This window comes from Pan paniscus, chromosome 18 (assembly GCF_029289425.2).
Source record: "Pan paniscus chromosome 18, NHGRI_mPanPan1-v2.0_pri, whole genome shotgun sequence".
NCBI classification, from domain to species: domain Eukaryota; kingdom Metazoa; phylum Chordata; class Mammalia; order Primates; family Hominidae; genus Pan; species Pan paniscus.
The window spans coordinates 32,656,081-32,683,858 of NC_073267.2; the positions used below are offsets into that span (position 1 = coordinate 32,656,081).

At 46.5% G+C, this 27,778-nt stretch overlaps 1 protein-coding gene across 1 annotated transcript; it reads right to left on the reverse strand.

Annotated features, from left to right (window-relative positions):
* Positions 1–334: 334 nt before the first annotated feature.
* On the reverse strand, positions 335–27,444 carry LOC117978113 (nuclear pore complex-interacting protein family member A7-like). Its single transcript, XM_063597520.1, has 7 exons — positions 23,152–27,444; positions 11,388–11,516; positions 7,669–7,768; positions 7,361–7,505; positions 3,223–3,283; positions 3,078–3,113; positions 335–1,717 (listed from the first exon to the last, which is right to left on the reverse strand). Exons 1-7 carry the CDS (start codon positions 23,218–23,220, stop codon positions 479–481), a joined length of 1,779 nt encoding a protein of 592 aa, XP_063453590.1. The 5' UTR covers positions 23,221–27,444; the 3' UTR covers positions 335–478.
* Between the last annotated feature and the right edge of the window lie 334 nt (positions 27,445–27,778).

Genomic DNA, 27,778 nt, shown 5'->3' on the forward strand with positions numbered 1-27,778 from the left:
CTTGAGTCCAGGAGTGCATCTCTACAAAAAAGTTAAAGGATTTTTTAACATTGGCCAGGCGTGGTGGCACACATCTGTGATCCCAGCTACTTGGGAGGCTGAGGCAGGAGGATTGCTTGAAGCCCAGGAGGTTGAGGCTGCAGTGAGCTGTGATCAAGCCACTGCACTCCAGCCTGGGTGACACAGCAAAATCCAGTCTCAAATAATAATAATATTTTACATAACCAACCACTTCTAAAGATTAAAAAAAACCCCATGATTAAAAACCTCAGGTCCCTCAGGCAATCATACCAGATATTGAAACAAAGCAATAATATAAGGACTGCAGTATATATTTTATTTTTATATTATTTATTTATTCTTTGTTAGTTAGTTTGTTTTTGGAGTGTGGGTTTTGTTTTGTTTTTTGATTTTTTTATTTTGTTCTACTCAATTTTATTCTTATTGCTCAGGCTTGAGTGCAATGGCCTGTTCTCAGCTAACTCAACCTCCGCCTCTTGGGTTTGCGTGATGACGGTTCCACGTCATCGGCCCTCCGCCTCTTGGGTTTGGATGATGATGGGTCCACGTCATCGGCCCTCCGCCTCTTGGGTTTGGATGATGATGGGTCCACGTCATCGGCCCTCCGCCTCTTGGGTTTGGATGATGATGGGTCCACGTCATCGGCCCTCCACCTCTTGGGTTTGCATGATGATGGGTCCACGTCATCGGCCCTCCGCCTCTTGGGTTTGGATGATGATGGGTCAACGTCATCGGCCCTCCGCCTCTTGGGTTCGGGCGATGATGGGTCCACGTCATCGGCCCTCGGCCTCTTGGGTTTGGGTGGTTTTTCTGCCTCAGCCTCCTGAGTAGCTAAGGGAGGTGTCTTGAGATTATCATCCGCTGAGGGTGGAGCTGAGGGTGGAGCTGAGGGTGGAGGGGAGGGTGGAGGTGAGGGTGGAGGTGAGGGTGGAGCTGAGGGTGGAGCTGAGGGTGGAGGGGAGGGTGGAGCTGAGGGTGGAGGTGAGGGTGGAGCTGAGGGTGGAGGTGAGGGTGGAGGTGAGGGTGGAGCTGAGGGTGGAGGTGAGGGTGGAGCTGAGGGTGGAGGTGAGGGTGGAGGTGAGGGTGGAGCTGAGGGTGGAGGTGAGGGTGGAGGTGAGGGTGGAGGTGAGGGTGGAGGTGAGGGTGGAGCTGAGGGTGGAGGTGAGGGTGGAGGTGAGGGTGGAAGGGGAGTGATGAGACACTCGGGAGGTGTCTTGAGATTATCATCCGCTGAGGGTGGAGGGGGATACAGCAGACACTCGGCAGGCGTGTTGAGATTATCATCCGCTGAGGGTGGAGCTGAGGGTGGAGCTGAGGGTGGAAGGGGAGTGATGAGACACTCGGGAGGTGTCTTGAGATTATCATCCGCTGAGGGTGGAGGGGGATACAGCAGACACTCGGCAGGCGTGTTGAGATTTTCATCCGCTGAGGGTGGAGCTGAGGGTGGAGCTGAGGGTGGAAGAGGAGTGAGGAGACACTGGGGAGGCGTCTTGAGATTATCATCCGCTGAGGGTGGAAGGGGATGGAGCGGACACTCGGGAGGTGTCTTGAGGCTCAGGGAGTTTTGAGTTCTAGAACGTTGTTGAGTTGGAGGAGGTGGCTGGTGGCCCATCCTGTTTTTTAAAGTTTCAGCTGTGAGGTAGGGCCAGTGGGGCAATCCTGAAGAATGACGATGCTCCGCTGCCGCCATTCTGACCTGTAGGGACAAAGGAGGGAATGCTTTCACACATATCCATTTGATGGACAAAATTACCGCCACCAACACAGTCTGCACCTTCTGTTGCTGGTGATAGATTTTTGCACCTTTCCATCCTCCAGGTTTCAAAATAGCAGTATCAGTGTCATAATATCACCCTTCCACTGAGTACTGCCGACAGCTGGGGGGTAAAGAAAAGTCATTGGGACACACTGTTGTCTCCACATGCCACTGTGTCTGTCTGCAAATGTAGGCAGGCTGGGGTCCTGCCCCAGGGAAGACAGAGACATAACAGAGTAATAAAGAAGCATGTTTGAGACACAGGAGTGTCTATGTCTATCCTCATTCCTCCCTCACAGCCATCACCAGAGCATGTTTCTTGCAGCAGGTCAACAGACAGTAAGAGACAGTAAGAGAGGCATGAAAAGCCCATTGTCCACACATGTTGCAGCTTCTTTTTGGAGAATGTTTTCCAGGCCTTTTATGTTCTGTCTCTGATTCTCAGAACTCTGCAAGGTCAGTGTGACCACCCTGCTCCAAATCTAAGAAAACAGAGGTTTCCAGAGGAAGGAGAAATTGTGCCCAGGGTCACACAGCTTGCAAGAGGCAGAGTGGAAGTTGATTCCAGCTCTGCCTGCAGGCCCCTCTCATTTCCCCTCTGTTTCCCTTCTTGACAAAGGATCTTCTTCACTCTGGAGGTGCCACCCATGAGAACAAAGAGCTCTGGAGAGATGTGGATTCCTGAAGAGCTGCAGGGGAACTGGGAGACGGTTTTCTGACAGAACAATCTTATCTCAAGAAGTCAGTTAGGCATGGCTATAATATTTCTTTTCACTCCCAGGTAATACCAAATTGTAAGTGCACTAAGACATGAAGAATACTTTTGTCCATGGAAAAATGAGGTGGGAATTCTAAACAAAGCAAGTTTTAAAACTGTGTTTCACTTCAAGTGTACAAGTCCCATCACGTGTAATCATAGGACTCGGCAGCTTTTGAAGGTACAGAGGCCACACAAGAACCAGCTTAGCTGAGCATCATTTAAGGCCTTCATTTGGAATTGTCCCTGTGGGTAATAAGTTACATTCACTCTTCACTAATTTACAGTCAGGGCCCATTTGCTATTACAAATACGGGACCTCTGACACTTAGAATATTAGATCAGGGGCCCCACTGGGTGGGGATGAAAGTGTTTTTGCACAACATGGTTACCAACAGGGATGGGACTGTGATGCTTGTAGGCAGCCTTTCTCTCTGCCATCTCCCTCTGCAGGGCTTGAGCACAGAGCTGTAGGGAGAAAAATGTATCCAGGTCCTGACCTGGCAGACTATGTCCAAAAGCAAGGAAAACAAGCAAACTTACCCAGTTGCAAAGAGGCTTTCTTGCAGAAGGGGGGATCTGAAAAAGCCAACACATGAGAAATTGAATGTTGAGAGAGTCGAAGGGCCGTGGCATCATCTGCATCAGCACTGAACTATCCTGCAACTGCGGGGAGGAAGCTCCTTACTTTGCATTTGTGGTAGTCCTCTGCCCGCCGCCGCAACTCTTGCGCACGTTGAAACATTTTCCTATGGATTAAAATCACTTTCATCAGATAAAGCACCACTTTCAGGATGATTTCAAATAATCTGCCATATTTCTGTTATCCTCACAACTGTACCCTTACACAATCTATCTCTACCTAGAAAACGTATTTCAGATGGCTATAAGAGTACAGTCTGAGCCGGTCACGGTGGCTGATGCCTGTAATCCCAGCACTCTGGGAGGGCGAGGCGGATGGATCATGAGGTCAGGAGATTGAGACCATCGTGGCTAATATGGTGAAACCCCTTCTCTACTAAAAATACAAAAAATTAGCCAGGCGTGGTGGCAGGCACCTGTAATCCCAGCTACTCGGGAGGCTGAGGCAGGGCAATCACTTGAACCTGGGAGGCGGAGGTTGCAGTGAGCCAAGATCACGTCATTGCACTCCAGCCTGGGTGACACAGCGAGACTCCATCTCAGAAAAACAAAAACAAAAACGAAAACAAAAAAACTGTACAGTCTGATCCAAACTGTTGCTATATTGACTCCTCCTCTTGCTTACTGCCTGCTGACTTCTGAGATGATAGTTTCCTTCCCCATTCTCAGTATATCCCTAATTCATCCTTCATTGAGCATCTTTTATCATAAAGCTGCATTCTCTTTGTATTAATATCCTTACCGTGTTTCACAGGGCAGAAACAGCTGGGCTTATAAACAGGCATAGTCCTTTTGAAGGATGTGGTTGATCCTACAACAATACACTTTCCTAAGGATGACAACAACTCATCCCACCCCTAGAATGGCTGGTATGAACCGAGTTTCCACACATTCTAGCTGGCAATGGGGTCAGGAGACGTTTTGCTACTTCACATCTTTTGGTCACTGGTAAATATTAAGGTACTTTGTTTTCTGTTTTGTGAACTCTCTCTCTCTCTCACGATATGTCTTCTGACCATTTGTTTCTATTTCTGCATTTACTGGGTCTAAACATTGTACAGAGGTTAAAAACAACACTCCAATGGGCGTTTCCCAGGAGGGTGGGATTCAGTTTCTGAACTCACTTGTAGGTGTGTATTTCTTTCATATCCAATTTCCCATTTTCCTCTGCCTCTTATACCTGCCTCTCCTTTTCTGCATGCTCACATTCTTTCATGCTTAGTTTCCTCAGATTAGAAGGGAGAGAAATGCACACACATGATCCACCAGCCCGTGTGGGATTCCCTCTGCCCTTCTGGCATCTGAAGGCTGTGATTCGAAGATCCCCCCCCTGCAACCTTTCCACAAATGAACCAACTGATTCTCACAACCGAAGGGAGAATTGACACCTCCCATTGAGGGACAAAAAAAAGTCACACTCTGGCCTGCTGGCAAGTCACCTGTCATTTCCAGCTCATCTTCATAGTTCCATAGTTAGTCCTATTCTTTAGTAAATATAAAGACTATTAAAAGCTTCTATGAGGTGCACTATGTGTGTTTCTGGGGTCAGTCTTGTGCTTGACACAGCGAAAGCTCATTTTAGTTCAGTGTGAAAAACCAGACCTCACCAATTCATCACAACTAACTCCATCGGAAGCAGAGGATTGCTCCTCATCTGACTCCTCCTGTGTGAGCCCTGATTCTCAGTCAGAGGCTGATGCCGGAACTGAGACCATCAGCCATAGAGAGATCCTTCCAGAATATGGTGTCATTAACCCCACAGTTCACTACTGCACTTTGCCGTGATTCAGGACTGGAACTCTTGTCATCGACTTTAAAGATCCTGGTTGAGAGAAAAGGCAATCTGAATGCTGGGTGCATCTATTGAATTACAAATGATCGAAATGGCTCCTAAGTCAGGGTGTTATGTCCTGAAAATACGTGACAACGGCAAACCATCCACCCTGGTGTTGACTGACTTTAACAAGGTTCAGTTCACAGAGATTGAGGGCAGAAAAAGGAAACGGCCTAAAAAGGGTAAGTTTGCTGTGTTGCCCTCACACCACTTGATTCATGGTCCTGATCCTAAGGATCTCACCCGATACTTGGTTTTATAGGAAGGATGTGTAAAATTCCCAGAACGCTAGGAAACAGGGACGAAAACACTTCAAAGAGAAAGTTAATCAACTTGTTTCTGACCACAGGGCATCCTTCAGCACATGCTGTCTGGAGTGGCCTCAAACAAGGAGTGTGTGGTGTGGTGCTGAGAATGCAATGGGAGCAGGGTCCTGTCCCCACGCTAAAGAAGCTCACAGTTTAATGCAAATGAGAAGCCAGTGAGGACATCACTACTCCTGCTGTGCACTTGGGAACTAGAAACACAAAACCTGACTCTGGAGGGAAGCTAAGGAAGCATTCTACTCTTGAGTTGACATAAGTGCATCTGAAGCTTCTGATCTCCGATGAGAACAATGGGGGACACCAAACAGAATATAAAACCCATGATTGAATACATCAAATTGCTAACATGGCAGTAAACAGACATGAGGTGAAGATGGAGAAGAAGGAAACCCAGGACGAAAGTCAGCCTCGCATTTGGAACCCATTTCCCTGAGTTTCATTGCTGAATTCCAGAAGGAACTACTGAGATGCAAAGAAGCACAGCAGCTTTTGCACACATGCGTGGGATTAGATGGAAAACAAGTGGATTGAGGGTCTGCCAATGAAAGCGACCCATACTGAAGTCCACTGGCTCTGGTTGAGACCCAGAAGAGTCATGCATCAGAATAGAGGTGGACAGGAAATACCCTGGCCTTTGTAGGGACTGAGCCTGCACCGACGACCTCAATTGCAGCCTGTATGGAGGACCCCTGACCATCCCCCAGAAGTAGACTCCCATCTCTTCTGCAGCAAGATAACATGCTACTAGGCCTCAATTCATTGCTAAATATTTTTTAACAAGTATCTCACATTTAACAAAAAAAGATCAGTCATATGGCAGCAAAATACAATGTAATATGACCAAAACATGAAAGACTGTGAAAATGAATCTGGAGGTGACCCAAGCATTGAATTCAACAATCCAGGCTGGGTGTGGTGGCTCACACTGGGAGGCTGAGGTAGGCAGATCACCTGAGGTCAGGAGTTCAAGACTAGCCTGGCCAACATGGTGAACCCCTGTCTCTACTAAAATTACAAAAATTGGGCTGGGCACGGTGGCTCACGCCTGTAATCCCAGCACATTGGGAGGCCGAGGTGTGCGGATCATGATGTCAGGAGTTCTAGACCAGCTTGGCCAATATGGTGAAACCCCGCCTCTACTAAAAATACAAAAATTATCCGGGCATGGTGGCATACGCCTGTAGTCCCAGCTACTCAAGAGGCTGAGGGATAAGAATCGCTCGAACCTGGGAGGTGGAGGTTGCAGCGAGCCAAGATCATGCCACTGCACTCTAGCCTGGGTGACAGAGTGAGACTCTGTCTCAAAAAAAAAAAAAAATTGGCCAAATGTGGTGGCACGCACCTGTAATCCAAGCTACTCGGGAAGCTGAGGCAGAATTGCTTCAAACTGGGAGGCAGAGGTTGCAGTGAGCCAAGATTGCACCATAGCACTCCAGCCTGGGCGACAGAGCGAGACTCTATCTCAAAATTAAAAAAAAAAAAAAAAAAGGCTGGGTGTGGTGCCTCACACCTCTAATCCCAGCACTTTGGGAGGCTGAGGCGGGTGGATTACCTGAGGTCAGAAGTTCGAGACCAGCCTGGACAACATGGTGAAACCCCATCTCTAGTAAAAATAAAAAAATTAGCTGGGCGTGGTGGTGGGCACCTGTAATCCCAGCTACTTGGGAGGCTGAGGCAGGAGAATCGCTTGAACCCAAAAGGCAGTGAGCTGAGATTGTGCCATTGCACTACAGCCTGGGCAACAACAGCAAAGCTCCATCTCAGGAAAAAAAAAAAAAAAAAAAGAAAGGAAAACCAATGCCAGTACTAGCAACTCCTCTTCCCCCGAAAAAATGACAAACAAGAATGTAGGAAGGGAAAGGAATTATACAGCTTAAACTAATGAAGCAGAAAGGACAAACTCAATTTTGAGCCCACTGAATTTGCCACAAATATTGTAGAAAATATTCTCAAGGACTCTACAGTTGTCTACTTTGATTGGCACATGGTTCATACAACAGTATTTGTGTCAAGGCACATCTTACTGTTTTCTGGCGGTCTTCCTCTTTCCATTGATTTTGTCATGATGGTTGATTTTCGTTGTCACCTTCATCTTATGGATTTTAACTCTAACTTTTGTTTTCACATGTCTCCGTAGAGTAATGACGTCTTTCCGGCCAATTTTATTTCCTGGAAAGGAAGAAACTCTTTTCTTTGTGTGCATACAAATGGACCTCAGCCCTTGGTGAGAGTGAGGAGAGGAGAAGGTGAGAAACCTGAGGGCAAGAAGCTGTTCTTTCCCTTTCCAGGGCAAACTCATTTCCACACTATGGGGACTCCAATAGAGCCATACCTTCCTGTCTACGGCGGTTGGACCTCCAGGCTCTCTGCTGTACATCTGTGGATCCATCATGTCCATTTTCAGACCGGAAGATAGTCTTCAGGAAAGACAACTAGGAAATAACAATATAAGAATGGCGGCTGGGCACGGCGGCTCATGCGTATAATCCCAGTACTTTGGGAGGCCGAGGCAGGTGGATCACGGGGTCAGGAGTTCAAGACCAGCCTGGCCAAGATGGTGAAACCCCGTCTCTACTAAAAATACAAAAATTAGCCGGGCATGGCAGCGGGCGCCTGTAATCCGAGCTACTCGGGAGGCTGAGGCAGAGAACCGTTTAAAGCTGGGAGGCGGAGGTTGCAGTGAGCCGAGATCACACCACTGCACTCCAGCCTGAGCGACAGAATGAGACTCTGTCACACACACACACACACACACACACACACACACAAGAATGACATGAGGCTGGCACGGTGGCTCACTCCTGTAATCCCAGCACTTTGGGAGGCCGAGGCAGGCGGATCACCTGAGGTCGGGAGTTTGAGACCAGCCTCACCAACATGGAGAAACGCTGTCTCTGCTAAAAATACAAAATTAGCCAGGCATGGTGGTGCATGCCTGTAATCCCAGCTAGTCGGGAGGCTGAGGCAGGAGAATCACTTGAACCCAGCAGGAAAAGGTTGTGGTGAGCTGAGATTGTGCCATTGCACTCCAACCTGGGCAACAAAATTGAAACTCTGTCTCAAAAAAAAAAAAAAAAAAAAAATAGGCCAGGTGCGGTAGCTCACGCCTGTAATCCCAGCACTTTGGGAGGCTGAGGCGGGTGAATCACAAGGTCAAGAGATGGAGACCATCCTGGGCAACATGGTGAAACCCCGTCTCTACTAAAAATACAAAAATTAGCTGAGCATGGTGATGCATGCCTGTAGTCCCAGCTACTTGGGAGGCTGAGGCAAGAGAACTACTTGAACTCAGGAGGCAGAGGTTGCAGTGAGCCAAGATCCCACCACTGCACTCCAGCCTGGTGACAGAGTGAGACTCCGTCTCAAAAAAAAAAAAAAAAAAAAAAATGACATGAATATACTTCACACAACGGAACTGTACACTTCAACACGGTTAGATGGTAATTATCATCTTATAAGTATTTTACCACAGGTTAACATGTTTCACAACTTGAAAAGGAAGTAATTACCTTCAGCTGTCTGAGTTCTAGAATTTGTAACATTTCACCCCCTGCTCCTTCCTGATCTGCACTGGAGCATCTTCCTTCTGTCCCTGCTCTACTCAGAGTTCACTTTGCCTTCCCTCACATCAGCTTCGTTGAGGCTGGTTTGAACTTAACACAAAACATTCTCACTAATGACTGAATTCCCACCAAGATTTCCATATTATCACAGTATGCTTTTAATCTTCGAAGATATTAAATATTTGTTCTCATCATAGCTAAAATGCAATGCAAATCCCATCTCAGATGTGGGTCAGATACCTATGAATCTCCTGAGGTAGTCATTGAAATGACTTTTTTCTTGAGACGGAGTGTCACTCTCAACCATGCTGAAGTGCAGTGGCGGTACCTTGGCTCACGGCAACCTGCACCTCCCAGATTTAAGTGATTCTTGTGCCTCGGCCTCCCAAGGAGCTGGGATTACAGGTGCCTGCTACCATGCCTGCCTAATTTTTGTCTTTTTAGTAGAGATGGGGTTTCACCATGTTGGCCCATCTGGTCTTGAACTCCTGACCTCAAGTGATCCATCTGCCTCAGCCTCCCAAAGTGCTGGGATTGCAGGCATGAGCCACCACACCTGGCCTGAAATAATATCTTTCAAATTCTTTGTAGAATTTGTTTTTTCCTGATTTCTGCACATAGGATAAAAAAAAAATCATGTACTAGGATTTCAAGAGAAGCAATGGGTAATCTAAAAAGATGAAAAGAGCAACCACGTCAATCCCACAGCTACTGCTAGATTTCATAGGAAAGGTAGCTGGCCCAGTTTGGAGCTAGGAGAAATGTCAAACACATGAAGAAATGACAAGCAAAGAAATGCCATCACACATGAATGCTTCATGGCACCCATGATGTCCCTGCTTAGGAGGTAATGGTATAGATGACTAGATGACAACGACAAAGATGAGAGGTGCGAAGTTGTCCAAGTCCAACAGCTCAACTGAACTTTCCTAAATGGAATTGTTAAAAAGCGGTAAATTTAAAAACTTCCCCTGGCTCACGTGGTGGCTCACGCTTGTAATCCCAGCACTTTGGGAGGCTGAGGCGGGTGGATCATTTGAGGTCGGGTTTTGAGACTAGCCTGGCCAACATGGTAAAACCCCGATTCTACTAAAAATACAAAAATTAGCTGGGCATGGTGGTGGGCACCTGTAATCCCAGCTACTTGAGAGGCTGACGCAGGGGAATCACTTGAAGCCAGGAGGTGGAGGTTGCAGTGAGCCGAGGTCACACCATTATACTCCAGCCTGGGCAACAGAGGGAGACTCGTCTCGGGGGTGAGAAAAGAAAAAAAAAAAAAAAAAGCTTCCTCCAATTTATACCAAAAATTCCCTGTTCAGGACTAAGTGGCATAGAGAATGTTAAATGTGCCTAGATATCTTCATAACTCATATATTTTCTGCTTTCTACATATCTTGAAAGGCAGTGCCAAATGATGTGTAATTATCTAGGTGGTTAAACTGAAACATACTTCCTCTTCCCTTGAATATAAAAAAGCATTGTGGTATTAGTACTTTTATCTTGGATCATTGTTCAGAAGGAGTTTCAGCCCCCAGACAACCACATTTTTACTGTCATGAATGGCAAGACAAAATGTAGAGCTCAACTTACCCAAAGGAAAAAAGGCTCAAAAGACAAATTATGGCACAACTTAGCCAAATTCTTACCAAGTACAGACTTTTGACATACTGATCTCTCTCCAGTTGCAAGTGGGAACATGCACTTTGAATGATGTCATTCAAAATTACCCTGCCCAGACACACTTTTCATTGATTCTCTTGGAGGGCAGTTCTAAGAGATTCTCTGGGGCTTTCTCTGCATCATGAGACGCAGTGCAGTTCTGCCCTTCACCTTCCGGCAGTTTGTCACCTCGTCCCTATGACCTCAGAGGAACTTTGTCTCAGGCCAATTGTTTGTTCCTTGGCCTCTTTCATTTCCCCTAAAAATCATTTGCTGCCCCTCTAAATGGCCTACATCTCCATCTATCTCCCTCTCCCCTCAGAAGAGGGTGCTCTTTAAGCATCAACCATCCGGCCCTTCTAGCAGTCTCATTTTTCAGCTGGTTCCCATGTTTATGCCTGTTCTAGGTTTTTCTTTTCCTGTTAAGCTGTCTGTTTTCAGCTCATTTCTGCAGTGAATCTTCAGAGAGGAGACTGGAAGCTTTCCTTCCACCCATACGATAGAACTATAAAGCAGAAGAGTTTAGAAAGAATTTCCTATTTAAGTGACGAAACCTCATACTCCATTTGTGACAAATAGCACAAAGGTTAAAAAAACTTATTTTTGACCAAAAGCTCTGTTGACATTCTATTAAACAAACACTGACCTATTTAATTTTCATAATGTAAATGGCAGAGATTTTCATAATTCTTATGCTAATAAATCATTTCCCTGATTTTTTGGGTAAAACCACATATTCATAATGAAGTCCAGAAACGTGAATTGTTTTATATAATTTATTCTTATTTGTGATTACAAGTATACCTCTACAGAAAGTTAGTATACTCACCCAAAGGTAAACTGTCCAGAGGGTAATGACAACTTTATAACTTCTCGGAAATTCAATAATGATACCTAACCAAGGACTTCCACCAAAGTCAGTCCCACGATGATGATGGTCAGCCAGAGTATTGATAACCTGGAATAATAATAGTTGAAATAATGAAAAGGTCAATGACACCGACAATATTTCACTCAGAAAGAATCATCCTTAGAAACCGTCAACCTCTTCCAAAAGGTAACCACATCCCTCAGATATCACCGTGGGATTCCACTGCTACAAAAAAGAACAGAAGTTAGAAGTCACATGTTTTTCAGATGGCTGGTAGTGTTTTTAGGCATTGCAAATGTGGGGTGTTGTCTTTCTTGGTATAACGCAGGGATATCCAATCTTTTGACTTCCCTGCCTATACTAAAAGAAGCAAAGTTGTCTTGAGCCACACATAACATACACTAACAATAGCTGATGATCTAAAAAAAACCTCTTTTTTTTTTTTGAGACAGAGTTCTGCTCCACTCAGTCGCCCAGGCTGGAGTGCAGTGGTGCAATCTCGGCTCACTGCAACCGCCAGCTCCTGGGCTCAAGCCATTCTCCTCCCTCAGCCTCCCGAGTAGCTGAGATTACAGGTCTCTGCCACCATGCCCGACTAATTTTTGTATTTTTAGTAGAGATGAGGTTTCACCATGTTGGCCAGTCTGGCCTTGAACTCCTGACAGGCGATCTGCCTGCCTCGGCCTCCCAAAGTGCTGGGATTACAGGTGTGAGCCACCGTGCCCAGCCATTTGTTTTTGTTTTTGTTTGTTTTGAGATGGGGTCTCACTCTGTCACCCAGGCTGGAGTGCAGTGGTATGCTCTCGGCTCACTGCAACCTCTGCCTCTCAGGTTCAAGTGATTCTCCTGCCTCAGCCTCCTGAGTAGCTGGGAGTACAGGTGCCTGACAGTGCACTCGGCAAATTTTTGTATTTTTTGTGGAGATGGGGTTTTGCCATGTTGGTCAGGGTGGTCTCGAACTCCTGACCTCAGGTAATCTGCCCGCCTCAGCCCCCCAAAGTGCTGGGATTACAGGCATGAGCCACTGTACCTGGCCAAAATCTCCTAATGTTTTAAGAAAGTTTACAAATTTGTGTTGAACTGCATTCAAAACTGTCCTGGGCCACATGCAGCCCGTCACTCATGGCTAAGACAAGCTAAGTATAAAGTAATTATCTTTTCTTTTTGTTTTGAGACAAAGTTTTGCTCTGTCACCCAGGCTAGATTGCAGTGGCATGATCTCAGCTCACTGCAACCTCCGTCTCCCGGGTTCAAGTGATTCTCCTGCCTCAGCTACTGAGTAACTGGGATTACAGGCTCCTGCCACCACGCTCGGCTAATTTTTGTATTTTTAGTAGAAACAGGGTTTCACCATCTTGGCCAGGCTGGTCTCCAACTCCTGACCTCATGATCCACCTGCCTCGGCCTCCTAAAGTGCTGGGAATACAGGTGTGAGCCACTGCACCTGGCCAGTAGTTATCTTTTCTTTAAAGTTATTTACTTGTTTTTTAAATTGATGTATAGCATTGGATGCATTTTTTATATATCACATGGTAAAAGAATCCCTCTAAATAATACTTCTCTCTTGGATTATATGAATCTTTGTCATTTAAATCTCAGCATAAGTAAAAAAACAAACAAACAAACACAATGAAGAGATTACTTCATTCACAAATAAGTATCAAATTTTAGTGCTTAAAAATTAACAAGGTGGGCCGGGCGTGGTGGCTCACGCCTGCAATCCCAGCACTTTGGGAAGCCAAGGTGGGTGGACCACGAGATCAGGAGACTGAGACCATCCTAGCTAACATGGTGAAACCCATCTCTACTAAAAATACAAAAAATTAGCAGGGCATGGTGGCATGTGCCTATAGTTCCAGCTACTTGGGAGGCTGAGGCAGAAGAATCACTTGAACCCGGGAGGCAGAGGTTGCAGTGAGCCGAGATCGCACCACTGCACTTCAGCCTGGGTGACAGAGCGAGACTCTGTCTCAAAAAAAAAAAAAAAAATTACCAAGGTGGAGATCATGAAAATGGCATGAATAGTGTGGGATTTCTCTAAGATTGTTGATAGTAATTCCATTAGACTCTTATGTGAGTGAAGACGAAGACTTCCCCTGAGTAAGTTCAGAGAGCTTGTGATAACATTTCTACATGGATTCCTCAGGATTTAACTATATATTCTTGAAAACATCTCAATTTTAAATGTTTCTTTCAAGATGGTGAATTAAACAGAGATAGTCCTTCAACAGGTTGAACTGCGCATATGCTGAGTCTGAAATGGAAATGATGGAGTTAGAGAACCATACAACAATGGTAATGATTTCAGAAACATGGTGTTGAGCAGAACAAAGCAGACACAAAAGAGTACCTATGGCATGGCATGCATCTGTATACGCGAAATTCCAGAATAAGCAAGCTAACCTATGATAAGAAAGAGACTGGCTGGGAAGAGTGAGAGTTCACTTTCTGGGGTGACATAATAGTGTAGATCTTGGCTGGGCACGGTGGTTCACGCCTGTAATCCCAACGCTTTGGGAGGCCGAGGCGGGCGGATCACCTGAGGTCGGGAGTTCAAAACCAGCCTGACCAACATGGAGAAACCCTATCTCTACTAAAAATACAAAATCAGCTGGGAGTGGTGGCACATGTCTGTAATCCCAGCCACTCGGGAGGCTGAGGCAGGAGAATCGCTCGAATCTGGGAAGCAGAGGTTGCGGCGAGCTGATATTGCCCCATTGCACTCCAGCCTGGGCAACAAGGGAGAAACTGTCTCAAAAATAAATAAATAAATAAAATAATGTAGATCTTGAAAGGGGGTTGGTTTATGCTGGTGTATGTACTTTCCAAAGTTAGTAAACTTACACTTAAGGTTATATATTTTGGCCAGGCGCGGTGGCCCACGCCTGTAATCCCAGCACTGGGAGGCTGAGGCAGGCGGATCACGAGGTCAAGAGATGGAGACTATCCTGGCGAACATGGTGAAACCCCGTCTCTACTAAAAATACAAAAATTAGCCAGGCGTTGTAATCTGAGCTACTCAGGAGGCTGAGGCAGGACAATTGCTTGAACCCCAGAAGCGGAGGTTGCAGTGAGCCGAGATCTTGCCATTGCACTCCAGCCTGGGCGACAGAGTGAGACTCTGTCTAAAAAAAAAAAAAAAAACATCAAACCAGATGACACAAATCAAATGACATTTCACTTTGTTTTGGTCCATTTTGTTTGTTAGAGACAAGAGTGCAGCAGGGCCATCTCGGCTCACTGCAACGTCCAGCTCCTGGGCCCAAGCGATCCTCTCACCTCAGCCTCTCCAGTAACTGGGATAACAGGTACGCACCACCAGGCCCAACTAATCTCTTTTGGAATTTTTTGTAGAGATGGGGTTTCGCTATGATGCCCTGGCTAGTCTTCAACTCCTGGACTCAAGTGATCTGCCCACCTCGGCCCCCTAAACTGCTGGGATTACAGGCCTGAGCTGTGTAATTTCATGCCGCGTGACACAGCCCAGTAAAAAGGAAGAAACCCCACAGGTCCAGCGTCTACTCACAGAGATGCACTGATGGCTGATAAATTCCAGCAGGAGCCCAAAGAGGAGCCAAAAGAGCATCCACCGCACCCCCATGTCCTGGTCCTTTCAGGGCGCCCTGAGGCGGCCAGGACAGAGGTGGAGGTGGCTTAGGGCAGGGGGGAGGGAAGGGGACGGGGACCGGGCCGGGATCTGAGTTGGGGAGGGGGAGGGGAGGGGGAGGGGAAGGGGAGGGGAAGGGGGGAAGTAAGGGAAGGGAAAGGAGGAGAAGGGGCCTGTTGGGCACCTGGAGGAGGTGGAGGAGGAGGACGAGGAGAAGAAGAAAGGGGTCTGGGAAAGGATCCGGTTCAAATTAAGTTCTCAAGCGCTGGTGGAAGGTTTAGCTACAGGTCACGGAGAAGATCAGGGAAGCAACAGGACACGCGGGGCAAGGGAGCGTGAGGCTTAGGAGCAATCAGAGGGAGACAAAAAGGTTCTGCTATCCACCAAACCTTCTTCGGTCTGGGCCCTCCCTTAGCAACCCTGGGGCTTTATACTCCCTCTCCACCAATCCCTGATGACCCCGGTGGTGCCTCACAATGGACAATGCCAAGTAGCTCCCGCATCATTCCAATGACCCCTCCCCCATCTCAGTCTCCCACACTCCTCCCAAGGACAGGTCCTCTCTGGAACCTTCACAAACCTGATTTCTGGTCCTCCCCAACCAGTTCCCTGTCCCTGCTTCTGGGCGCTCCTTCCTTCCTGAGCTCCCAGGGTTCCTCAAGGTCACTTTTGGTGACAAAACATAAAAAATAAATGATGGCAGGATGGCAGGAAGAACCTCACACCCAAGCAGAGTGCCAGGTTTTACAGCCTCCGCTCAGCCATTCATATCCTAAGCAACAAAACATCAGCAGGATGCGGAAGGTCCCGATAGTAAACCATCTCCATCACATCCATGTAGCCATCCGTCCATCAACCTGTATCTCAGGAACAAATGTAGATACATTAAGCATGCATGGTATATTTACAAAAATTAACCTGACTTATTTTGTTCCAGCAAATCTCAATATATTTGAGAGCAATCAAATCACACAGCATGTTTCTGATCATATAACTGCTAGAAGTCAATGATTAAAGCTAATTCAAAATTATTATTTGCTTGGAAATTCAAAGTGCCCTTATAAGACATAAACATAAGAAAGAATCCAAAATGAAACAAGATTGCCTTTCAACTCAATGATAAGATCATAACATGGCAATAAAATGTCTCCCTCCGGCCTGGGAATTCCTCTTTGTGGCACAAGGTTGTGTGATCTCAAATCACCCCTAACCCACCTAGACATTTTAACATCGGAAACCGAGTGATGATGTCCTTATCTATATCATCTTACTGCCCGTGTGTGTGGACTTTAAATTCTGAACCCAAATGAGGGGGAGAAAACCAAGTTGACTTTCATGATTGACCTCTCAGGGATGTCCAAGGAATCTGTGCATTTCAAGAAACAAAGTTCATCAGCTTCTCTCCTAAGGTATTTGCTCACAATACCCAGAGGGCTTGGCAGCATCATGTGTGATGGGTGGGGAGCTCCAAGCAGGTGGGCAGGACCCAGGGGCCTGGTGAGCAGGACAGACCCCCACTGTCCATCACCTTTCCTGGCCCTGTCCTCAGCTAAACTTCCCACAGGCCTTCTGCCCGATCACACAGAGTGTGCCCAAACTCTCTCAGGCCTCTGGCAGCTGAAAACCACTGCTTTAAATCCCTTTACCATTTACTATGACATAAGGTTATTGTAAACAGGAAATATTCTATTGATGCTACAAATGGAAAGCCAATGCCTTTACCATAAATAGAAAAACAACCCTAAGAAGCAAGCAAAACAAAAGCAAAACAGGGGCTGGGTGTGGTGGCTCATGCCTGTAATCCCAGCACTTTGGGAGGCCGAGGTGGGCGGATCACAAGGTCAGGAGTTCCAGACCAGCCTGGCCAATATGGTGAAAACCTGTCTCTAATAAAATACAAAAATTAGCCGGGTGTGGTGGTGGGCACCTGTAGTCCCACCTACTTGGGAGGCTGAGGCAGGAGAATAGTTTGAACCCAGGAGGCAGAGTCTGCAGTGAGCCGAGATTGCACCACTGCACTCCAGCCTAGGCGACAGAGCGAGACTCTGTCTCAAAAACAGCAACAACTACAAACAAACAAAAAACAGGGTTAACAAAAGTATGGAATTCAATTCTATTTGTATGCTGCAGCCATGTTCCAGCCCTAGATTTGGCTGGGCATGGTGGCTCACGCCTGTAATCCCAGCACTTTGGGAGGCTGAGGCAGGCGGATCACGAGGTTAGGAGTTCGAGACCAGCCTGACCAACATGGTGAAACCCCGTCTCTACTAAAAATACAAAAATTAGCCAGGCATGGTGGCACATGCCTGTAATCCCAGCTACTCAGAAGGCTGAGGCAGGACAATCCCTTGAACCCGGGAGGCAGAGGTTGCAGTGAGCTGAGATCGCGCCATTGCACTCCAGCCTGGGCAACAAGAGCAAAACTCTGTCTTAAAATAATAAAAAAAAAAAGCCAGGCACGTTGGCTCATGCCTGTAATCCCAGCACTTTGGGAGGCGGAGACGGGTGGATCACAAGGTCAGGAGATCGAGACCATCCTGGCTAACATGGTGAAACCCCGTCTCTACTAAAAATACAAAAAATTAGCTGGCCGTGGTGGTGGGAGCCTGTAATCCCAGCTACTTGGGAGGCCGAGGCAGGAGAATGGCGTGAACCTGGGAGGTGGAGCTGGCAGTGAGCCGAGATCGCGCCACTGCACGCCAGCCTGGGTGACAGAGCAAGACTCTGTCTCAAAAAAAAAAAGAAAAAAAAAAAAAGAGGCAAAACTAATAGTATAATTTATAGGAAAGGAAGATTAACGAATTGGCTGTGATACTTGGTACATTACCACAAATTTTAAAACATGAAGTGAAGATTTTACCAGAAAACAGCAGAACACCAGTACTGCCTGTGATACAGATGATAAACTGGATTTTTTTTTTTTTTTTTTTTTTTTTTTTGGAGATGGAGTCTTGCTCTGTCGCCCAGGTTGGAATGCACTATTGCGGTCTCGGCTCACTGAAACCTCCACCTCCCAGGTTCAAGAGATTCTCCTGCTTTAAATCCCAAGTAGCTGGGACTATAGGCACGTGCCACCACACCCAGCTAATTTTTGTAGTTTTAGTAGAGACGGGGGTTTCACAATGTTGCCAGGCTGGTCTCAAACTCCTGACCTCATGTGATCTGCCTACCTCAACCTCCCAAAGTCCCCGGATTACAGTCAGGAGCCACCACACCTGGCCTTAAATTTTTTATAGGCAGAGTGCGGTAGCTCACGCCTGTAATCCCAGCACTTTGGGAGGCCGAGGCGGGTGAATCACCTGAGGTCAGGAGTTTAAGACCAGCCTGACCAACATGGCAAAACCCTGTCTCTACTAAAAATACAAAAATTAGCTGGGCGTGGTGGTGCGCACCTGTAATCCCAGCTACTTGGAAGGCTGAGGCAGGAGAATCGCTTGAACCTGGGAGATGGAGTTTGCAGTAAGCCGAGATGACACAGACTCCGTGTCAAAAGAAAAAAAAAAAAAACAGGAACAGAAAACAAAACAAAACATATACAAAAGAAATAAAATACATTTAGGCCAGATGCTGTTACCTGCTGAAGCCCTCTCTGTTCAAAATGGAGATGAGGAAACCTTGGAGATGTGTTAAAGATATAATAGCCAGCCGGGCGCGGTGGCTCATGCCTGTAATCCCAGCACTTTGGAAGGTTGAGGTGGGTGGATCACCTGAGGTCGGGAGTTCAAGACCAGCCTGACCAACATGGAGAAACCCCATCTCTACTAAAAATACAAAAAAAAAAAAAAAAAAAAAAAAAAATTAGCCGGGCATGGTGACGCATGCCTGTAATCCCAGCTACTCGGGAGGCTGAGGCAGAAGAATAGCTTGAACCCGGGAGGCAGAGGTTGCGGTGGCCGAGATCACGCCATTGCACTCCAGCCTGGGCAATAAAAGCAAAACTCTGTCTGAAAAAATAAACAAACAAACAAATAAATATATAAAAAGATATAATAGCCAATGAGGTAGTGTGTGCTTGTAGTCCCAGCTACTTGGAAGGCTGAGGCAGGGACATCCCTTGAGGCCAGGAGTTCGAGGCTACAGTGAGCTCTGATGGCACCACTGCACTCCAGCCTGGACAACATAGTGAGACCGTGTTTCAAAAATAAATAAGCAGGGTGCAGTAACTCACACCTGTAATCTCAGCATTTTGGGAGGCTGGGGTGGGTGGATCACTTGAGGCCAGGAATTTGAGACCAGGCTGACCACGAAGGTAAAACCCCCATCTCTACTAAAAATACAAGAAAAAATTAGCCAGGTGTGGTGGTACGTCCCTGTAGTCCTAGCTACTCAGGAGGCTGAAGCAGGAGAAACGCTTGAACCCAGGAGGTGGATGCTTCACTGAGCTGAAATCGTGCCAATGCAATCCAGCCTGGGTGACAGAGTGAGACTCTGTCTTAAAAACAAAGAAAAACAAAAACAAAATGCTGGAGTCATGCTGAGCATAGGGAATGTGAAGGCCCTGGATTGAGACAGGCTGAGGGAAGGACAGCTGTGCCCTCTCCTCCTTCTATTCAGCCCATGGGTTCTATGTTCTTACAGAGTGGAAGGCAGAAACCCCTGCATTATTTAAAGCATTATTCTTTCTGTCTGTCTCATTTCTGTCTCTTTCTTTCTCTGTCTCTCTCACATTCAAACATGCATGGTTGGATTTACCAAGTTACATACAGGTATATTATGACTCCAGTGTTTGTAGCTTGTCAAAGCATCCCCTCATGATTTGTTTCTTCCTGTGGCTTCTACAAAAAAAAGAAAAGAAAAAAAGAAAGAATGAAAGAAGAAAGAAAGGAAGGAAGGAAGGAAAGAACCCAGAGAGCTGGGCATGGTGGCTTATACCTGTAATCCCAGCACTTTGGGAGGCCAGAGCGGGCAGATCGCCTGAGGTTGGGAGTTCAAGACCAGCCTGACCAACATGTAGAAACCCTGTCTCTACCAAAAATGCAAAATTAGCCAGGCATGGTGGCACATGCCTGTAATCCCAGCTACTTGGGAGGCTGAGGCAGGAGAATTGCTTGAACCCGGGAGGTGGAGGTTGTGGTGAGCCGAGATCGTACCGTTGCACTCCAGCCTGGGCAATAAAAGCTAAACTCTATCTCAAAAAAAAGGGTAAAAAATTAGCCAGGCGCAGTGGTGTGTGCCTTTAGACCTAGCCACTAAGGAGGCTGAGGCTGAGGTGGGGGGATAGTTTTAGCCCAGAAGTTTGAGGCTACTGTGAGCTATGATTGTGCCACTGTACTCCAGCCTGGGCAATGGAGTGAGACCATATCTTTAAGAAAAGCAATGCATAATGAGATACTACTTCATATCCACTAGGATGACTAATACTCAAAAAGAGAATAATAAGTGGTGAGGATATGGAGAAACAGAAACTCTCCCACATTGCCGGTAGGAAAGTAAAATGGGGCCTGCCACTTTGGAAAGCAGTTGGAAAGTTTAATAAAAATGTAAAGATAAATTGATCCAGCAATCTTATTCCTAGGTATCTCTGACTGAGAGGAATGAAAGCATATGTTTACACAAAGTAACATAAACTCGCCTCCTGAGTAGCTGGGATTACTGGCGCTTGCCACCACACCCGGCTAATTTTTGTATTTTTAGTAGAGATGGGGTTTCATCATGTTGGCCAGGCTGGTCTCGAACTCCTGACCTGAGGTGTGATCCACCTGCCTCAATCTCCCAAAGTGCTGGGATTACAGGTGTGACCCACCTTGACCAGCCTAAATTCAACTATTTGAATTATATATATATAGTATATATATAAACATATATATAATATATAAAATAAAATTCAATTATATATATTTTAATTAAACAATTTTTTTTGTTCTGATGGGGTCTCACTATGATGCTCAGGCAGGTCTCAAACTCCTGGGCTCAGGATATCCTCCTGCCTCAGCTTCCCAAAGTGCAGGAAGGTGTGAGCCACCATGCCCAGCCAATGGTTGAATGGTGTGTGTGTACATACGTACATACACATACACATTATTTTATTTGTTTATTTATTTATTTATTTACTTTTGAGAGACGGAATCTCGCTCTGTCGCCCAGGCTGGAGTGCAGTGGCGCAATCTTGGCTCACTGCAAGCTCCACCTCCCAGGTTCACGCCATTCTCCTGCCTCAGCCTCCCGAGTAGCTAGGACTACAGGCGCACGATGCCACGCCCAGCTAATTTTTTGTACTTTTAGTAGAGACGGGGTTTCACCATATTAGCCAGGAGGGTCTCAATCTCCTGACCTCGTGATCTGCCCGCCTCGGCCTCCCAAAATGCTGGGATTACAGGTGTGAGCCACCGCTCCCGGCCACATACACATATTTTAAAGAGTGATCTTCATCAGAAATTCTAAATGAAAAAATAAAAGTAAATATAATTTTTTTAAAAAGGAATAAGGAAATGTTTTCCCAAATGCCTCTGACAAATTACCGCTTGTGATTTATTGGCCCAAGGTGTGGCATGGGGACTGGCTTGCACTGACCAGCTTCGTCCTGGGTTCTGGAAGGGAGCAGCTGGTCATGGAAGCTGGGGCTAGCATCAGTGCCCGTGAAGCATGTGGGCTGTGGGTAGGGACCATTACCTAATCAAAAATCAGGGGATTGCAAGAAGGTGAAAGCGGATACTAGGTGGACAACTACTAAGGTGTCAATTACACCCAAGACTGGCCACTAGATACAGACCCCTCGCCCTGCATTCTCCAGCCCGTTATCCACATCCTGTCTCCTACTTCTCTGCCCACTATGGCAAAGGGAGGCAGAGTGGGGGTGGGAAGAGTCACTGCCTAAAACATGGCTTTCCTGCAGGGTGACCAGCTGTCCTGGGACTGAGTGGTTTCCTGGGACATGGGACTGAAGGTGCCAAAACGGGGGAAGTTCCAGGTGAACTGGGAAGGGTTGGTGACCTGGTCACCTCACCAAACAGAAATAAAGAAGCACTCCTAATGAACTGTGGATCCTGTCATCAAGCACCAATGGCTGCTGATACCACAAAGAGACAATTGGTGATTGTGCGTCTGTGAGGAAAGCACGCTCAACACCATTTTTGAAATATTTTTTGGCAAAAAGATTGAACATAAATACAAACAAGTCTGTAGATCCAAGTACCAATTCATAGGAAATACAGACTGTGGAGTGTTTAAAATGGAAACTTACTGGGCGCAGTGGCTCACGCCTGTAATCCCAGCACTTTGGGAGCCCGAGGTGGGTGGATCACCTGAGGTCAGGAGTTCGAGACCAGCCTGGCCAACATGGCGAAACCTCGTCTCTACTAAAAATATAAAAATTAGCCGGGCGTGGTGGCAGCCACCTGTACTCTCAGCTACTTGGGAAGCTGAGGCAGGAGAATCGCTTGAACCCGGGAGGCGGAGGTTGCAGTGAGCCAAGATCGCACCACTGCACTCCAGCCTGAGCGACAAGAGTGAAACTCTGTCTCAAAAAAAAGAAAAGAAATATTAGCTACTTCAGAGGTTTGTTGTGAGCATTGAAAAAGGCAGTGATTTGTTGGGTGTGGTGGCTCATGTCGGTAATCCTAGCACTTCGGGAGGCTGAAGTGGGTGGATTGCTTGAGGCCAGGACTTGGAGACCAGCCTGGGCAACATAGCAAGACACTGTCTCTACAAAAAATTTGAAAATTAGCTGGGTGTGGTGCCTGCCGCATGCCTGTAATCCCAGCTTCTTGTAGGGGAGGGGGCTGAGATGGGAGGATTGCTTGAGCCCAGGAGGTCGAGGCTGCTGTGAGCCATGATGCTGTGATCGGGCCACTCTACTCCAGCCTGGGCAACAGAGCTAGACCCTGTCTCAAAAAAGGAAAAAGAGAGAGAAAGGAAGGAAGGAAGGAAAAAAGACAGTGACTGTCAAAGGCTTTGGTAAGGGCTTAGTAAATGTCAGCCACAGTAGTAATGACAGCAATACTTGCTAAGCCTTTTGTATTTTATTACTGTGCACGTCGGTGATCTCATGCAATCAACTCAGCAACCTTGCAAAATAGGTATCATCATCTCCATTTAAAAGCAAGAAACTGAGGCTTAGCAAGGTGAAGTTGTGTGACCAGCGCTACATAGCTGGTAGGAGGCAAAGCAGATTCCCACCAGGCTCATGTGACTCCAGGGTCCTCCTGAGATGTTAGCCTCAGTGAAGTTTTTAGCCCAGATCTTCATCTCCTCTTGCCAGGATTTCTGCTATTCAAATGCAGCCACAGGAATCCGAGAAGAACGCGGATAACTAAATCAGCAGCAGCTTATTCAGGCGGAGAAAATATACAGCAGCCCTGAGAATGCAGCTTATCTTGCTTTGGGCTTACTTTTGAGTGAGAGGCTCTTTTAGCCAAGCCCTGGCCAGTCTCCTCACTTGAGCCCTGGCTCACCTGAGCCAGCCTCTCAGAGCCTTATGGAGCTGGCTGGACAGCATTGGAAGTAAAGGGCAGCCTTGCTCCCTCTTCTTTAACACCGTTTAGGATTTCTGTGTAGTTACCCAGAGCGACATTGGGTGTCACCTCTGAGTCACTTGAAGCCAGTTTCCCCCAGAGGTTGATGAATGTGGCCTTTCCCCAGAGATTCTGGTTGTCTAAGATCTATCTGCTTTGGAGATACAGTATATTCATTGCCAACACTTGTGCCCCCGACTTAACAGGAATATCTGGTTCTCATTTGTCCTCAAAGAAGAGTGTTCTCTGCAACCACATAAGCCTTGAATTTGTTTTTTAATTATTATTTTTTATTTTTTATTTTTCCCGAGATGGAGTCTCGCTCTGTCACCCAGGCTGCAGTGCAATGGCACGATCTTGGCTCATTGTAGCCACCTCCCGGGTTCAAGGGATTCTCCTGCCTCAGCCTACTGAGTAGGTGGGATTACAGACACCTGCCACCACCCCTGGCTAATTTTTATATTTTTAGTAGTAGTGATAGGGTTTCGTCCTGTTGGCTGGGCTTGTCTTGAGCTCCTGACCTCAGGTGATCTGCCCACCTCAGCCTCCCAAGGTGCTGGGATTACAGGCATGAGCCACCGTGCCCAGCCTAATTAATTTTTTTCTAAGAGATAGGGTCTCTTAGACTGGTCTCGAACTCATGGGCTCAAGCAATCCTCTTGCTGCAGCCCCCCAAAATGCTGAGGTTATAGGCCTGAACCACCATGCCCACTAAGCCTTGAATTTGAAGATGGGCTTCATGCCTGATGACTTTGCAAATGACTTCTCTTCTGAGGAAAGGAGGATGCTAACATAAGGACGAGAGAGAGTTTATGCAAAGTCCCTACCAACTCAGAGCCCTTTTCTCCCAATGTTCTTTGCACTCTGCCCACACATCTGTTTCCAAGCCTGGCTGTGAATAACAGTGAACAACTTGGGGGCCAGGACTCTTTTCTACCGCTCCCTCCCTCCTCTCATCTTCCCTTCCTTCCTTCTCCCTTCCAGCCCATAAATATTTACCAAGCAGATATCATGTGTCAGACACTGGGAACATAACAAAGAACAAAACAAAAGTTCTCTTTCTTCGTGGAATTTACATTCAAACTTCTTATTTCTCTGTATGTTCTCAGCATCTAACTGAGAAGGTGCTGAGAACATACAGAGAAATAAGACATTGGATGGCTTGGCTAACACTCTTCTTTCTAGTTTTTCCTATGCATATACTAACATATATACATGATTTTTTTGCATGTAAAATATGTTTTATTGTTCTTTAAAAGGATTCAGGGTTTAGTTTTAAATCAGGCTGCACACCTTTCAAATCAATTTGACATCTCTCTCACTATGTCAAACTGGCTTCAGTTAGCAATACCTCATTAAATCTAAAAGAAAAAAATTCTTTTAAGAAAATTCAGTTTTGAGAAAAATTAAGATTACTCGGCCGGGTGCAGTGGCTCATGCCTGTAATCCCAGCACTTTGAGAGGCTGAGGCGGGTGGATCACAAGTTCAAGAGATCGAGACCATTCTGGCTAACACGGTGAAACTCCGTCTCTACTAAAAAATAAAAAATAAAAAAAAATTAGCCACGGATAGTGCTGGGCACCTGTAGTCCCAGCTACTCGGGAGGCTGAGGCAGGAGAATGGCGTGAACCTGGGAAGCGGAGCTTGCAGTGAGCCGAGATCACGCCACTGCACTCCAGCCTGGGCGACAGACAACACTGTCTCAAAAAAAAAAAAAAAAGAAAAGAAAAGAAAAATTAACATTACTCAGAATTCAAAACAAAGTGAGGGCTAATATTTCATGGTTCTTTATACATCCTTCTCCTCAATACAGAACCAGGAATGTAGCAGGCACTGGCACTGATACAGATGGACACTGCACATACACATACACATACACACACACACACACACACACACACACACACAACCAGCCCCCAAACAACAAAATTCAGAGTATGTCAAAGGGAAAAGGTTTCTTATGGTATTGATAGAAACCCCTGGAGTAGGCCAGGTGCGGTGGCTCATGCCTGTAATCCCAGCACTTTGGGAGGCCGAGGCAGGCGGATGATGAGGTCAGGAGATCAAGACCATCCTGGCTAACAGGGTGAAACCCCGTCTCTACTAAAAAATACAAAGAGGCTGGGCGCGGTGGCTCACGCCTGTAATCCCAGCACTTTGGGAGGCCGAGGCGGGCCGATCACAAGGTCAGGAGATCAAGACCATCCTGATTAACACGGCGAAACCCCGTCTCTACTAAAAATACGAAAAATTAGCCGGGCGTAGTGGCGGGCGCCTGTAGTCCCAGCTACTTGGGAGGCTGAGGCAGGAGAATGGCGTGAACCCAGGAGGCGGAGCTTGCAGTGAGCCAAGCCACTGCACTCCAGCCTGGGCGACAGAGTGAGACTCTGCCTCAAAAAAAAAAAAAAAAAAAAGCAAAGAAAAAAATTAGCTGGGTGTGGTGGCGGGAGTCTGTAGTCCCAGCTACTCGGGAGGCTAAGGCAGGAGAATGGTGTGAACCGGGGAGGTGGAGCTTGAAGTGAGCAGAGATCGCACCACTGCACTCCAGCCTGGATGACAGAGCAAGACTCCGTCTCAAAAATAAAAAATAAAAATAAATAAAAAAAGAAACCCCTGGAGTCAACAGTCTATCTTAGCAGGTATGCCGTTTTGATCTTGAATCTATATGAAAGAATCTGTTGTCAGGTACATGATATTTACATTTCAAATGGAAATAGGACCCACCTTAACAATATTCGATGACTAACCCCTACACCCGAAACTTAATAGTGTACTACGGCCATCTTTCTTTCTTTTTTTCTTTTTTTTTTTGAGACAGAGTCTTGCTCTGTCACCCAGGCTGAAGTGCAGTGGCACAATCTCGGCTCACTGCAACCCCTGCCTCCAGGGTTCAAGCGATTCTCCTTCCTCAGCCTCCTGAGTAGTTGGGACTACAGGCACGTGCCACCATGCCTGGCTAATTTTTGCATTTTTTAGTAGAGATAGGGTTTTGCAATGTTGGCCAGGCTGGTCTCGAACGCCTGACCCCAGGTAATCCACCCGCCTCGGCCTCCCAAAGTGCTGGGATTATAGACGTCAGCCACCGTGCCTGGCCCTTATGGCCATCATTCTTTGTTAGAACATAAAAATCTACTTCAATGTTTACATGTGCCCAGATGCTATTTGGGATCTCTCTGCCCCTTGGATTCTAAAAAGACTGAGTTGAACCCCAAGTGTATTCCCTGTGGATTCTCAAGGTCAAGAGCACTAGAGTGCTCATGTTCTCATGGTCGCTTCTGGTCCCTGTTCAGGTCTCTGCTGAATTCATTCCATCAAATTTATTTAACCATTTGACGGACTTGGAGGACTTCAGTGCTGCATTGAAAAACCTAATTCATTCTCTATTTTTTTTTTCAAGGTGGAGTCTCACTTTATTGCTCAGCCTGGAGTGCAGTGGCGCAATGTTGGCTCACTGCAACCTCCGCTTCCTGGGTTCAAGTGATTCTCCTGCCTCAGCCTCACAAGTAGCTGGGATTACAGGCACCTGCCACCACGCCCGGCTAATTTTTGGGTTTTTTGTTTGTTTGTTTTTGGTTTTGTTTTTGTTTTCTTGAGACGGAGTCTTGCTCTGTTGCTCAGGGTGGAGTGCAGTGGAGCAATCTTGGCTCACTGCAACCTCCGCCTCCCAGGTTCAAGCGATTCTCCTGCCTCAGCCTCTCGAGTAGCTGAGACTACAGGTGCATGCCACCATGTCTGGTTAACTTTTTGTATTTTTAATAGAGACGGAGTTTCCCCATGTTAGCCAGGATGGTCTCAATCTCCTGACCTCGTGATTCACCCACCTTGGCTTCTCAAAGTGCTAGGATTACAGGCATGAGCCACTGTGCCTGGCCTGAGATACAACTATTTTTCTTAGTTTATTTTTTGCTTTCAGATCATCCTTTTATTTACTTTAATTTTTTTTTTTTTTTGAGATGGAGCCTTTCTCTGTGGTCTGGGCTGGAATGCAGTGGCACGATTCTCCTGCCTCAACCTCCCGAGTAGCTGGGATTACAGGTGCACACTAACATGCCTGGCTAATTTTTGTATTTTTAGTAGAGACGGGATTTCACCACGTTGGCCAGGCTAGTCTCCAACTCCTGACCTCAAGTGATTTGCCCGCCTTGGCCTCCCAAAGTCCTGGGATTGCAGGCATGAGCCACCACGCCCAGCCTCATATCATCTTTTTTTGGTAAACAGTTCCTAGCATTCTATTGAATAGGCATACTATAATTTTTAAATTATAGTATAAATGTTAAGCAGTCTTTTATTA

Coding starts and splice junctions, on each gene's coding strand:
- LOC117978113 (XM_063597520.1), bottom strand. CDS start 23,220: ATGAAGATCTGGGCTAAAAACTTCACTGAGGCTAACATCTCAGGAGGA. Junction 7,506..7,668: donor CAACCGCCGTAGACAGGAAG/GTATGGCTCTAT, acceptor CTTCCTTTCCAG/GAAATAAAATTGGCCGGAAA. Junction 3,114..3,222: donor AGGACTACCACAAATGCAAA/GTAAGGAGCTTC, acceptor TGGCTTTTTCAG/ATCCCCCCTTCTGCAAGAAA.